The sequence below is a fragment of the Macaca nemestrina genome, chromosome 6 (assembly GCF_043159975.1).
Source record: "Macaca nemestrina isolate mMacNem1 chromosome 6, mMacNem.hap1, whole genome shotgun sequence".
Lineage (NCBI taxonomy): Eukaryota > Metazoa > Chordata > Mammalia > Primates > Cercopithecidae > Macaca > Macaca nemestrina.
In genome coordinates, this window is record NC_092130.1 from 86,858,210 (window position 1) to 86,873,938 (window position 15,729).

At 34.8% G+C, this 15,729-nt stretch overlaps 1 protein-coding gene across 22 annotated transcripts in view; it reads left to right on the forward strand.

Annotated features, from left to right (window-relative positions):
- The window catches only part of LOC105491963 (KIAA0825 ortholog), a 473,971-nt gene that overhangs the window by 128,507 nt on the left and 329,735 nt on the right, over positions 1-15,729 (forward strand). For 21 of the 22 annotated variants that reach the window (XR_011624178.1, XM_071097811.1, XM_011758773.3 and 18 more), the window contains 4 exons: positions 7,428-7,522; positions 11,127-11,354; positions 12,893-13,158; positions 14,521-14,671. Coding sequence is in view for 21 of the 22 variants with exons in the window: in XM_071097811.1 (XP_070953912.1) it covers positions 7,428-7,522; positions 11,127-11,354; positions 12,893-13,158; positions 14,521-14,671 (740 nt within the window). In the remaining variant the exon portion in view is untranslated. Of the gene's footprint in view, positions 1-90; positions 5,183-7,427; positions 7,523-11,126; positions 11,355-12,892; positions 13,159-14,520; positions 14,672-15,729 lie in introns of those variants that run through there. The other variant, XM_071097824.1, reaches the window with a different exon arrangement.

A 15,729-nucleotide genomic window follows, 5' to 3' on the forward strand; every position in this document is an offset into this window, starting at 1 on the left:
GCAGAACAGTTAGTCTCCTTAGACATGAATTTTCTCATCTTCAAAATAATGATATAGGGCTACATTAATTTTCTCTTTGTTTTCTTTCAGGATTAGATGCTTCAGATTTCAATATGTTATAATGTTATGTAGGGTTGTGAGAATTAAATGACAGTGAAAATAAAATACCTAAGGGAATGTCTAGTATATCATAAATGCTCAATAAATGTGAGTTGTTAAAATAGTAATTATGATTATGGAATATGTTGTTTTTAGTCTTAACAAAAATCCCTTTGAAAGAAGCCATGCCATGTGTACGGAATAATATTAACATTAAAGGTAAAATTCAAAGGCATAATGGATGAAGTGTCTTCTCTGTTATCATATCTATATTTATAAAAATTTTCATTTTCCTCAGGATTAAATATACAAAGTTCTCCTTTACATGATGCCATATGCCATTCTAGGGAGTGTAAATATATATATTTGCTGCATCTGCAAAAAAAAGTGAAGGAAGCAAGTGATTAACAATTAGTCTGAAAAATTTAATACCCAAAACCGATCTCTTGGTAAAATTATTGTCACTCAACATGTTTACTCTTGTATTCCTTTACTTACTTTGCCCATGTAAATAATGTCAGAAAAGTTATAGGGTTGGAAATTTTGTTTTACATTAAGCATAGTTTACTGGCCTTCTTTCTTTCGGGTGAAATTTAGGTAACACTGTTGTATTATAAAATAAATAACATAGATTACTTTTTCAAAGTTGGAGATAATTTGAAGAAAAAATAAAAATGGACTATAGATTTCTGAAGCCAACCCCCCCCCCAAAAAAAAAAAAACCAAGGGGAAAATAATAAAAATACAAGTCAGAAAATATGAGTATTAATTAAAATAGAGAATGAAAAAGTAGATTTCATTAGGAGAGAATGTGACCCTTAAAACATCTTTTAGATAGAGTTTGACTGTGAGGTCAAACAGAGATCTGAATAGAGAAATATGATATCCTCATTATTGACTGACGTATTAGTTCCTGGAACAGTTGACATTGGAGTTGGTGCTCATCCACTATGCCTGGCTAAGATTTATCATCTGTCATCTATATCTCTAACAGATCTTTTCTGAGGTATGGATCAAGAAACAGAATGAACTTCAAAACATCTAGGCTTCTCCCCATTTTGAATGATCTTGTATTAGTCCTAGGCTAGACCCTTGGGAATTAAGTCAGTTTTGTGAACTTTATTCTTCTTAAAGTCAGCATAAATTCAAAATTAGAATTGTGTTAGGAGGTATTATAAAGATATAACACTGAAATGGCCAAGAATTGAAGCACAGATTTAGCATGCTGATTTTAGAGAAAAGAAGAACAATTTTGAAAACGGTGATTCAACTCCATTAGATTAATATCAGGCAATGTGGAAACTTGCAAATGCTGGATGTTTGAGAGCAATGGTTACCATTCTTGAATAAAGTCAACAGAGCAAATATGTCATTTGTCACAATATACTGTTGTAAATATGCCATCTTATAAGCAGTAAGGCGGATAAAAGCAACTTCAATATCGTGTTAATAATAGTGGACTATGTGAACACATTTGTGGATTATCAAACACAGGATGTAGAAGGAATTTCAAGGGGCAAGTATAAGAAGTGTCTAAGTACTAGAACGTCTCCTTGTGATATATGTAGTCTTCTTTGTTGAAATTCATATTTTTTTGGTCGCAAAGCCAAGATTGATTTAATCTGACACAGCTTTATGTAAATGGATTCCTGAGAAGAATGATCTTGAGGGAAATTGTCAAGAAAAATCTTAAATGTTTTATTCAGTGTATCCAAGTTAATCAATTCTTATCAAAAGCACTGGTTTCTTAAATCAGGAAGGAAAAGACTCCTTGAAATGGATGATTAAGGAAGCCAACTATATCTTAACTATTGGGTATTTCCCAATAGTTTTGCTTAGAAATCTTGTAAGGAAGAGAATGGGGGGGGGGGGGGGAAGAGCGGAAGTCATTTGGTTTCCTGTGTGTTTATTTTGATTGGAGCATATTTTGCTAATAAAGATCTTGGAAAGAGTTGCCTATGATGTCTATGTAACCCAAACATATGAACAGATGAAAAGTGAGGGTTTTTTTTCATTGTGCACATTTTTAAAAAATGTCCAGACACTTAACATCACATAGAGAAACTATAAAAATGATTAACCAAATATTTTACTTTTTACTTTGATGTTTACTATTATATTGTAGACTTAGCCAAATTGGCTGTTCTCTCACTAATTTGATTGTAGACAAGAGATTTTGTAGAGATACAATAAATATTTTCTGAGAAAGAAAAGATATTTTGTCATTATTTGCTTTTGTTTGGTCATGATTTGATGGTTTTCTATTTTTGTCACTTCAAAAAATGATAGGACATTATTTGACTGCTGTGGTGCCTTACTGTATTTGGTGATGATATCTTATGGAGTGGCTGTGGATTTGATTTATGGGGCATTTCTAATGCTTCTGTGGAATAAAGTTGTTCTTTGGGCAATTCCTCAATTTTTCCAAAGGTGGCATCTGAGATTTATCTAAACCAGGAGGCTTCTTGGCCCTCATTTTTCTTTAGCCCCAGCAATGACAAAGAGCAATGGCTGCTTCAATTGGATGTAAGAAGAACACTTAGGGTTTGTCTCAGAAGAATCAAAGATTTCAGATCTTCTGAAAGATTGTTTGTACTCTTAGGGGGTCTTAAGAGGGGTCAAATGGCTTCTAAGAGTTCCTTAGCTAGATGGTTAAGGGATTGTATTAGGGAGGCGTATGTAGTTAAGGTAAAGAGGCTCCTAGGGTTTGTAAAGCTCATTACACTAGGACTTTAGCTGTTTCTTGGGCAGAGAGGTCGAAGGCTTCCACATTGGAAATTTGCAAGGTGGCCACCTGGGTTTCTCTTCATACTTTTTCATGGTATTATCTCTTGGATGTAGTCTCTTCTACAGATTCAGCTTTTGGTGGGAGGTTGCTTGTGAGCCAGAAAAAGAACAGTGAAGAAAAGAAAGACTTGTAGTTCCCACTTAGAGCTGCCAACAAGGCAAGTTGCTTTGTAGTGCACACAATGGGAACCTATGAAGACCAATTTGGGTGTGAAAGTGGATGTCACAGGGAAGTACTGCCAACCTCTACTCTCTGTGAAAGAAAGCGGCAGTGTAGAAACTAACCAGAAGTGTAAAATGAACCACAGAGAACTCTGTAGGGGAAGCTGTTGAGCAGCTGGCATTCTTGTGACCCTCTGCACTCTTCTGAGGTTCTTAATCTAGGCATGCTTTTAAAGAAACCAGTATTGACTGCATGCAAATAACTATATTTTACAGTGATGAGCCGAAAGTGGGCTACCTTCTCTAGACAATGATAATAAGTATATAGATTTTAAATACATTTTTAAAATATATGAAACAATTCATCAAATGTTTAGAGTTCATAGAGTTTTACATTGCCAAATTTCAAAATTGACCATTTTGAATTCCAAACAAATATAAAAATGCCACAATTTGTTAAATCCAGAAGATATCATATTAGTGTAGATCCCATGTTAGTAATCCTACCTAAAGATGATAACTTTTGCTTCCCTGTACAGAATTAAGTTTTTTTAAAACCATTTTAATTTGGGGCAGGGGGATTATATTTTAAAGGCTATCATAATTGCTTGATAATTCATTTTCTATATCTTACCATAGAATTGCTCACCAGCAAGAGAAGTCTGGAAAGTTTCTTTTTTTCCTTAGTCATCTTGAATATAGGCAGATGGTTTGTATAAACATCTGAGCACATTACTTTGAGTGAATAAACATAATGTATTTGGAAGTGAAATGATAAAAACAAGATAATTAACTTTTTCTGTAAGTCTTAAACTCTAGCTACACAATAGCAGACAGTTACTTCCAGAAACAGATCTCCAAAGCTTATATTTCAATCTAGTATTATTTTTCCAGAGTAAATACCTTTTACATGAGCTATCTATAGAAAAGTAAAGTGACGTTAAGAATCCAACTGTTGTCCCTTCTTGTCATTAACAACTTGATCTTTATTATTTTTTCTTTTTTAAAAAACAGAACTTTTGAATGGGATGAAAGAGTAACTACTTCATATATATTGCCAGGTTAAAAATAACTCAAAATCTTATCATACTATGTAAATGTACTCTTTTATAACAATTTAGAAAATGTAGAAACACCTCGTTATTTCTACTAGAGGAATAGTTTTCCATTGGTGCATAATTTAAGCAGTTATTCATTGATGGACAGTTAGGATTTTTTTCCCTCTTCATTTGCTACCACAAAACATGATATGGCAAATTTCCTTAACTATTTCTTATATGTACACAACTACATCTGGATGGTAAATTTCAAAAGTAGAATTGCTAAATAAATAGGCATGATCATAAAGAGGATGAAAAGATAAGCCATGAACTAAGAAAAAACTATTTGCAAAACACATATATGATAAAGAACTTGTATCCAAAGTATACAAAGAACTCTTAAAATTCAACAAGAAAACAAACAACCCAATTTAATAATTCATAAAAGATCTGAACAGACACCTCAACAAAGAGGATATACAGATGGCAAATAAGCATATGAAAAGATGCTCAACATCATGTCATTAGGAAAATGCAAATTAAAACAAGATGACACTACACACCTATTAGAATGGCTAAAATCCAAAACACGTACAACACCAAATTCTGGCAAGGATGTAGAACAACTCTCATTCATTGCTGTTAGGAATGCAAAATGGTACAGGCGCTTTTGAAGACAGTTTGGCAGTATCTTACAAAGCTAAACATAGTTTTACCATACAATCCAGCAATTGCACTCATAGGGATTTATCCAAATGAGTTGAAAACTTACGTCCGTATAAAAACCTGCACAGGAATGTTTATAGCAGCTTTATTCCTAACTGCCAAAACTTGGAAGCAGCTAAAATGTTCTTCATTAGGTAAATGTATAAACAAACTGTGGTATATCAATACAATGAAATACTATTCATCGATAAAAAGAAATGAGATGTCAAGCCATGAAAAGACATGGAGGAACCTTAAATGCATATCACTAAGCAAAAGAAGCCAATGTGAAAAGGCTACATACGGTATGATTCCAACTATATCACATTTTGAAAAAGGCAAAACTATAAAGACAGTAAGCAGATTAGTGGGTACCAGGGTGAGGGTATGGGAAGGAGGGATGGATAAATGGTGTAAAGGGGATTTTTAAAGCATGGAAACTATTCTGTGTGACAGAGTAATGGGGGGTACATGACATTATACATTTGGCAAAACCCATAGAATTGCACAACACAAAGAGTGAACTATAATGTAAACTGTGGACTTAGTTAATAATATTTTTACATTTGTTCATCAGCTGTCACAAATATACCATATATTGCAAGATGTTAACAGTAGAGGAAACTGAGGGCAGGGAGGAAGTATATGAGAACTTTCTGTACTTTCTGCTCAATTTTTTTGTAAACTGAAAACTTCACTAAAAAATAAACTATTAATTTTCAGAAAGTGGACATTTTGAGAAAGATTGGCAAGTCAGCTTGTCATATCTACTTGGGCAGTTGATGGTATTTTTGTTGTGCAGACTTACTTTATGGTTTCTGCATTTTGTGTCCTAAAAGGTCTTCTCTATGTGGATCTTTTTAAAAAAAATTCCATATTTTCTTTTAATGGGCTTATAGTTTCATTTTTCTTTATTTAAAATTTTTTGACTAATCTGGATTTTATTTCAATTAGAAGTGATCCTTATTTGTAACACCGTCTTTTTGAAAATACATCATAAAATGCAAGCCATAAAAAAGCATTTTACGTTAAATGGTATAACACTGTTTGAGTCTAAAACCTTCTCTATGTTGTGATGTGTCTTGAGAAATGGAACAGAATTCTTAAACTGCAGTCCATGGGCCCATTGGATTAATTAATGAGATTTACAAGAGGGCCTGGGAATCCCCAATAGTGTGTGTGTGTCTGTGTGTGTGTGTGTGTGTGTGTAATGCACATGTGCCTGCCATACAGTCATATTATGCATTTTTGCATGCAGTGTTCTGTCACTTTAATCATGTTCTAAGAGTGTTCATTAATCCAAAGATGATTAAGAAATACCAGAGTTGATGAAAACTTTTCCTCAGAATATATAAACTCTGATAAAATTTCCCAAAATAATGATGTTAGTGCCAACCAAATGGATTTTTTACCTTTAATACACTTTATGCACAAGATGGTCCAGCTACAACTTAAAGTATAATAATAATAAATAAATTAAAAAAAAAAAGAAATTAACATCAGAACAAAACGCTTTTATTTCATCAATTGTACTCCTTAGAAATCAATGACAATTAAGTTCATAGAACCACATTTAGGAAAAGAAAACATGCATCTACTAGATGACTCTATTGGTCAAAGTCCCTACTGATAAAGTCAGTTAGATTTTGAAATTTGCTTTGCCCAGGCATAAAGAAATTGATTCTTGGTAAATCGTGGGGAAAAAAAAGAAAAGTTAGATCATAACACAGAATTCATCATCATATACCATGTCTAAGCCAAAAAAAGGGTAAACATTAAATTATTCATATTGAATCAAATTATCATTAATCTAATCTTAATGCAAAAGTAGAAAGATTTATTTTTGGAGTAGTTATTTATTACATTTTTATAGATCAAATTTTTTTCCCCATAGAAAAGAGTTGCTTAATTGTAAAAAAAGAGTTTCTTAATTGTAAAAAACAAAAGTTGTGGAAATATTTCCATTTTTGGAGCTAGGAATTTTTTTTCTTTTCTTTTGAGACGGAGTCTCGCTGTGTCGCCCAGGTTGGGGTGCAGTGGCCGGATCTCAGCTCACTGCAAGCTCCGCCTCGCTAGGGATTATTTTATGCCTGTCTCAGAGTTTGTGTTTTTTAAATGAATCATTGATATGCTTAAGGGTATAATTTTTCTTGTTATGCTGATGTTCATCTATGTATTTTTCTTCTTTGTTTGAAGTTAACATGCTAGGAAATACCAACAGTTTTAAAATGTAGTACTTTAGAATTAACTTTTTAAATGAACAAGGAAATAATATTTATTTTGTCCTCTTACATTATCAACATGAAAATAAATTAATGACAAAAATATTTATTTTGAAGATTATATGTTTATGTACATCAAACAGGAATGTAATTGGGATGTAGATTTCATCAAGTTGTATATGGGAAAAGGACTCTATCTATCTTGATTCTATCATTATTGTAATGGTGACATCAGCCTGCATCTTTCTGACTGTATTCTCTATATATTGTTATTTGTGGATGTGTATATGTATGTATGTACTGTGGATAGAGCTTTTCTACCAATTAATATTTACCTGAATTTATAAATCACATCTAATATGCCTTTTAAACAATATATATTAGTGTGTTTGTTTTCTTTTCTATTGCTTAGGAATGTTGGAGAAATCCAATAGAGAACTTGTAATAGAAAAACCTAGAGCAAACGAAACCAATATTCCTTCAGAGCAATTGCTACCAGGAAAAGAGGTAAGTGAAGGAAAAAAAAAAGTGTTTTATAATTCACATATAAAATCATCATCAGATGCCTGTGAATCCATTATGAAGCAAAATGTCTTGAGTTTTACCCTTTGCTACAAAAAATAATTTTTCAATTTTGGATTGAAAATTGGCATATAAGTTTTCGATGAAAATTCAATTTAGTGGGGATGCTGTCTTCTTGTAAAATCTATTCCATGGGAGGAATAGAGAGATGGAAGTCAAGAGATCTTTTGTTCTTATCCTGACTCAGAGTCTGCACTTAGAGGATGTGGGCTATAGATAATTGTTGAAACGTGAGCAAATGGAGATTAAAAAGGAAAAGGAAACAATCATCTGAACTGGCCTCATATTTATGATCCCCATCCTGTGATTGTTCCCAAAACCTGTTTTCTTTGCTCTGCTCTAGATTGCAGAGAATTACACATTCCAGGCCCCTTTGCTTTCAGATTCTGGGATGGGTTAGTCAATTAAAGGCATTGATGAAAGACCTCATGGAAGGCATTGACGGAGGGTAGGAGTTGCAGAGAAACCAGAGCGTTTCTTCTCCTCTCTCTGTCTTAAGGAGCATTTCTGATAATGGCTGTGACACCTTTATATCCACCCTGAGCCCTGCTCCTACCATGCAGCCTGCCCTGCATGACTTCAGTTCCACCTGGCAGGTCTGCTTGGGCTTTAGCTTCGACTGGTAGCCAGGAGCTACTCTCCCATAACTTAGTCCCTTTTCTTCATTCCTCCAGCCCTAGGGGTGGTTGTGGCCTCCTGCTCTATTAATATCTGGCCTGCTTCACAGTCCATGTTTGACTTCTCAAATCTTCCATCATGTAGGTAACCAAAACCCTACATTAAAAATCTTCCTTTTGAAAAATCTTGAGTGGTTTCTGTTTTTCAAATGGACCCTTACTGATACACTAGGTAAATATTTAAAGAGACAAAACAACATATAGTTTTAACAGTTTTGGCCTATAAAGCAAGAGAAATAATTGGGAAAATCCTAAGTTATATATTATACTTTAACCAAAAATCAAAATCAGTACTAAGAAATTAGCAGTAAATAATAGAAATAGAGATTCAACAGATTATCTACTTTTTGCATAGAAGAGAAAACCATGTGATTCTCTTTTTTCTTGGAACAACTAGTAAGTGTTCTCTAGTCTAAGTGGAATATGTATGATGCCAAATATTAGATGAGAAGAGTAGAAGTAAGCAAACTATATTTCATAAGAACAAATAAACTATTGGAGGTTTGAATAAGTAAAGGTTTTCAGTTTTCTTTTTTTTTTTTTTTTTTTTGAGACATAGTATCATTCTGTCACCTATGCTGGAGTGAAGTGGCACAATCTCAGCTCACTGCAATCTCTGCCTCCCAAGTTCAAGCGATTCTCTTGTCTCACCCTCCCAAGTAGCTGGGATTACAGGCACCCACAACAACGCCCAGCTAATTTTTTATATTTTCAGTAGAGATAAGGTTTCATCATGTTGGCCAGGTTGGTCTCGAACTCCTGACCTCAGGTGATCTGCCTGCCTCGGCCTCCCAAAGTTCTGGGATTATAGTCGTGAGCCATCATGCCCGGCTTCAGTTTTCTTTTTAAGAGCAGCTGTTAATATACTTGTTTTTCTATATTTTGAAAAGAGAATTCAGATAGGCCAACATATTATAATTACATATACATTATCATGAGCAAAGGTAACTTTTACTGCACAAAAAATTTTTAAAAATTTAATGCAGCCATGACAATTAATAACATTTCCACCAGGACATATTTGCTTGAATGAATAAATGAATGACTTTAGTAAATAGACATGCCGTGATGGGGAAAACAAAAATCAGACATTTTTTGTTTGAATTTTCATGGAGGTAGTTTTATTTTTACATTTTTTTCATAAATGTGTCCCAAGGAATTACTGTTATAGCACAGGGCTATACCTATGCCACTTCCAAGTTCTCTTATAAGAAAGAAGATTGTATCAGTTGAGTAGATTCAATTTTTGATTAATTTTTTTTTTTTTGAGATGGAGTCTCGCTCTGTCGCCCAGGCTGGAGTGCAGTGGCATGATCTCGGCTCACTGCAACCTCCACCTCCCAGGTTCAAGCGATTTTCCTGTCTCAGCCTCCCAAGTAGCTGGGACTACAGGCGCCCGCCACCACGCCTGGCTAATTTTTGTATTTTTAGTAGAGATGGGGTTTCACCGTGTTAGCCAGGATGGTCTCCATCTCCTGACTGCAAGTGATCTGCTTGCCTCAGCCTCCCAAAGTGCTGGGATTACTGGCATAAGCCACCATGCCCGGCCCATTTTTGATGAATTTTATGCAAATATAAGATAAGAGAGATAGATGTGTTTTAGGCCCTCTGATGCTTGAGATCCAAATAATCTTCAGAAAGTTCCATTACAATTCAGTTATGAGTGTAATGAGAACAAGAGCCATGTTTCTGATTAGAGTCATGGAATCATATAATTTTAGCTCTAAAAAAGGAATCACCTTTGTTACTTTGTACAGTATGTGTCAGAAAAAATTATTGCTGAATAGGTTGTATATATAAGAAAATTAGGCTTATGATCATAATTTTAGTAATTTTAAAATAAAAGGGACCATACAAATCATACAATTTGACTCTCTTGTTTTTCTACCAAAAAAACCCCTGAGATCAAGAAAAATAAGTGATTCAGTCAGGGACATGGAGCTCAGGGTTTTCTGAAGTTGGGGTAGGTGGCACATTACTATAAACAGAGTTACATTAAAATAAGGAAAGTTTAATTTTAAGCATAGGTTCAGCCTACTACCCATAATGCTTTTGAACTTTAGAGAATGCTAGGAGACCTGGAGGAAATATACATTCATAAATATATTGCCTTATGAGTCATAGACCAAAGCAAAAAAGAAAACATCAACCCCTCAAATGTACCTCAACTGCTTCTACTCCCTTCCGAGTACCCCCCACCAGCACAACAGAACAGTGTAGATTCTTTTAATTCTTCATTCTTGGAACAAAAGTAGTGCTGCTTATGACTTTGCAGCTGGAGAGACTAAAATTCTGAGCAAGTAAAAATCTAGAAAGTGCAGTGGTGTGTTTTCTCTGAAAAATTTATTTCTTATTGCTATTTTTTGGCTTGTCTGGAGTTCTATGAGTGAAAAAGAAATAAAAGGTTGAATATTAAATGCTGTGTTATGTTGCAATACTTGTTAACAATAAACTATAAAAAAGACTATAAAAATCTAATTTAGACTTTATTAAATATATTGAATTTAAAGGTTGTTTTATGTGATAAATAGTAACTGTAGCTTTCTGTTCTTGTAAAGATGGCTTTATTGAACTATATTTAAGAGATTAAATTTTTTAAAAAGTTTTTTATTAAATCCACTGATGAATTAAAATGAAATGTCAGTATATTACTGTGTGTAAAGAATGCACATGTTTTTGTATATTGCTTTATTCACTAGGTAATATTTTTTATGTTGTAAGAATGGCTTTTACAGTATATCAAAGAATACATTCAACATGTTGAATGAAAGTAATAATTTTATATCTATAACAATAGAAACATTTGTTGCTGAGTTAAGATTAACGTGACTTCATATACATTTATATTTCAGGCTACCTTACTAGATTTTGGCTGGAGAAGTGCATTTAAAGAAGTGTCTCTTCCCATGGCGCACTGCATAGTAACTGAAATTGAAGGTTTTTCCACAAAAATTCTCCAACAGGAACAGAATGAAAGGTCTTCAGCTGTGAGCTATGCTATGAACCTTGTAAATGTCCAGCAAGTTTGGCAAGACAGCCATATGTTTCCTGAGGAGGAACAACCAAAGAAAATTGGAAAAGCAAGTATATAAAATCCTTTCAAACTGATGACTGACATGATGGGATTTATTTTAGTATAAAGCATTGCAAAAAGAACCTGTAGATCAAATGGTGGAGTCCCTTGGCAAATACTTGGTACTTGACCCAGTACCAGTTTTCTTCAGTGGTATCCATGGGCCACTGCTGCCTAAAAGGACTTACACCTGATGCTAACTTGTTGCTCCATGAATCTAAGGCAACCAAAAAGGGGCCTCTGTGACTTCATGGGGAGCTGGGAAACCCTGGGAAAACCACCTGTCTTGATTATACGTTTGAATGACTCCAGGAAAATTTAGGAGGTTGAAGGAAGTACTGTCTTTTCTAGCTTTGGGCACTTAAAAAAATCTTCATTAACACCTTAATGAGCTTTTCATCTCATTAGTATCAGTCTTACATCTCCATATGTGCTTTGAAAGTCACAGAACATACTGAGAAAATAGGAGGTAAATACAGTCACTTGGCATTAAGTCCAGAATGAGTTCAGCAACCTGTGATTGGGATATTCCTTTTTTTTTTGAGACGGAGTCTCGCTCTGTCGCCCAGGCTGGAGTGCAGTGGTGCGATCCAGGCTCACTGCAAGCTCCGCCTCCCGGGTTCACACCATTCTCCTGCCTCAGCCTCCCGAGTAGATGGGGCTACAGGTGCCCGCCACCACGCCCAGCTAACTTTTTTTGTATTTTTAGTAGAGACGGGGTTTCACCGTGTTAGCCAGGATGGTCTCTATCTCCTGACCTTGTGATCGGCCCACCTGGGCCTCCCAAGGTGCTGGGATTACAGGCGTGAGCCTCCGCGCCCGGCCGATTGGGATACTCTTAAAAGAATTTTTGAAGATGACCTCCTTATTCTGCCACTTCACCCTAAGGCTCCAAAACAAGGAGTTCCCTAGAGTCCCTAGGGAACTCTGTTGACTGATCTCATGTGGAGACAGGCTTTACTTTTCCATTCATCACACCTCCCTTCTGCCATTAAGAAAGAGAAGATACATAATAAATAGTGAAAGGCTAGACTCATCACTTCTAAAAGTTGCTGACACCCTACCAATAAGAAGATGCTACATGAAACTGTTTCTGATTATTCTAGAGTATTTAAATTACACTGACATTTATATGTGGCATTTAATTTGAAAAAAAAAAACCCTTTATGGCAATTTAGCAAAAGAAAATTAGAATAAGTTTAAAAAATAATGCAAACGTTAATATCAAGGATACATATTTTCTGAGTACTACTAACTACAGATAAAGGTACTGTCATGTATAGCTGGTTCATGAGTTTTTCATAATGTCTGTCTGGTAAGCATAAGGTTTGAAGGTTATATAGAGAGAAGCATTGTTTTGGTATTTCCTTATTTGACATAAAACATTTAACTTTCTACAACTGAGAAATCGATTGTTACAAAGCTGTGTCATTATATTTATGTTTGATGCCAAATTCATTATTTAGGAATTTGGCTCCACTGTCCATAAATTACTTGGTGCTGTCAGAATACAAATAACTCAGTGCCACATTTATTTCTCCCTAGTTTTGTTCTGACATCATGGAAAAACTTGACACCGTGCTTCCACTGGCTCTGGCATGCAGAGATGATTCTTTTCCGGAAATTAGAGCAAACTTGGTGGAGGCCTGTTGTAAAGTGGCAACAGCTGTCCTGCAGAGACTGCAAGAGAGAGCCAAGGAGGTTCCTTCCAAAGCACCCCTGAAAAACCTGCACACATACCTCTCCACGGCAGTGTATGTCTTCCAGCATTTCAAGCGATATGATAATTTGATGAAGGAAATTACTAAAAAGTGAGTGTTGTTTAAATTCAGTTGATGGCCATGTTTGAAGAAACGTGTAATCTTTGGATATCACAGGAATGAAATTTTGGTAATAAGATTTGAGAAAGAGAAAGTAATAATTAACATGGTGAATTATTTTCATTTGTCTTAACTAGGAAATATCAAAAAGGTGGAGCATGGGAGATATTAAACTAGATACGTAGATAGTAAGAAAGGTACTCTCTCTAAAGCCACACTCAAAAGACCCATGCATTTTCTGCACCCTAACCCAGCGCAACTATTTTCTGCATGTTGTTATTACATGAATGAACACACCCTTTTGTTTTGTAAGGTGCATTATACTGACCACACTGAAAAGGAAAAATAAACTTGTTGTCTCATGGAGTGGACTTAGAAAATAAATTCATTGTAATCTATTCTAATGATCAATGTAAACATATTTCAGGACAGCCATTTAGTAATAAAGTACAATATTTGAAGAGGAAGCATCTGGCAGTCTGATTTTCATGTATTTGTAGTCTAAAACTACAGTATGTTTTCTGTATAGAGAGAAAAATGACCACAGGTATTAATTATCACATGGCCTTTCTTGTTGCCCTTACACTGTCTAGATATAACATGGCTGCTTGCAAAAGAAATATGTAGACGTAGCAGTCCTGTGTGACCCCAAGAATCTATTCTATATTCTTTATCCAGCCTTTACAGTCCATTACTTATGAAAGAAAGCAGTGTAATATTCATAGCTAAAGATAAAAGTAGAATAAATTTGGCTTGATGTAGGGTATAACTGATATTTCTTTAATTCTCATAAGTAGTCAGATGTTGTGATTCAGGCTTGAATTTATAAACAAAATGTGCCAGAAATCATTTTATTTAATATTTCTGTAGAATTTTAAAAAACAGTTTATGAGATAATTGATATCTACAAAATTACAATTTTTAAAAATAAAGACTGTGTTTGTGGTACATTTGATAGCTTTATAAAAGTTGGTTCTGACAAGTGCATGTTGTTCTCTAGTAATAACAATAACCTAATGTCTAAATAATGCACTGATCTCTAATAATAGGCTTACAAAGAATACTTTCATTTTTGAATGATGTATTGACAATACAGTTTGTCTCAAGTTGAAGTGCATATTTGTAGAACAGCAGATGTACGTTTTCAAATGGCTTGCGAAACAAAGACCAGCCTTTTTTTTTTTTTTTTTTTTTTTTCCCTTTTTGGAAAGTGAATGTGGATGCAGACTTCAGCATTAAGAGGAAATGAATGATTGATATCTAATAATCAAAACCATTTGTAGTACTGGAGATTGTTATCTCCTACTGCACAGGCCTTAAATCTCTGTCTCTTTGATCATTCTCTCTGAACAGACCCATATTCCTGGTGCCTGTCCAACGATATCAGGAATTCATCAACACTCTACAGTTTCAAGTTACGAACTACTGCGTCAGAGTTTGTGCTACAAGCATTTTACAGGATGCTGAGAGCCACCACTGGGATGACTACAAAGCTTTTTATGAGGTGTGAAGTTAAGTTTACTATCCCTCCTTTTTACACAAATATGTTTTACAGCCTACCTGCTTTCTGGCTAATTAGAAACATGAGCTTGGCATTACTGATACACGAAGACTGTTAGGATAATATTTTTAAAATATTGAATTCATACTTAGGAAAAACACTGTTTTTAAAAACCTGAAATAAATTAGACATCAGAACTCTCCTTCTGCTTAAAAGTAAAAATAACTTAATTTGAGCTGCAATGTTGTGCCGTATAGTCGGAATATAATGGGACAGGATGAAAACTCAAAGAGATAACAATGCCAAAATGCTACAACCTTGTATTTTTTCCAAAGGGACCAGTTAGTTATGGATATCCTTGCATTTTTTTTCTTGTTATACATTTCCACATGTGTTTGATAAATACCTTTTATTAAGCAGCTTTATTCTTCGTACTTATTTTTTTCCTTCTCATTGTATGTTCTTATGAGTATGCTTTAAAACCCATCTGAGGCCGGGCGCAGTGCTCACGCCTGTAATCCCAGCACTTTGGGAGGGTGAGGCGGGCGGATCACTTGAGGTCAGGGGTTTGAGACCAGCCTGGCTAACATGGTGAAACCCCATCTCTAGTAAAAACACAAAAAATTAGCTGGGTGTGGTGATACATGCCTGTCTGTAATTACAGCTACTCAGGAGGCTGAGGCAGGAGAATGACTTGAACCCGGGAGGCGGAGGTTGCAATGAGCTGAGATCTAGCCACTGCACTCCAGCCTGGGTGACAGAGCTAGACTCTATCTCAAAAAAAAAAAAAAAAAAAAAAAAAAAGACCCATCTGATCAGTTATAGCTTACCTATTTTCATTTAGCCCATGTTTTGAAATCCCAAATTGAAGCCTAATGATTCCCAGTGCAACCAAACCCAGGATCAATTAAAATTATTCATCGTCAAGCTTCATTAGTGTCCCTTCACCTAAATCTCATTGATTATGCACAGACCACAATATTTGAAATTCCTCGAACTTCATTCCAGGGCAGGGTGAAACATTTATAATATCTTAATAAAAGGTAATCAGGGTTTAAAAA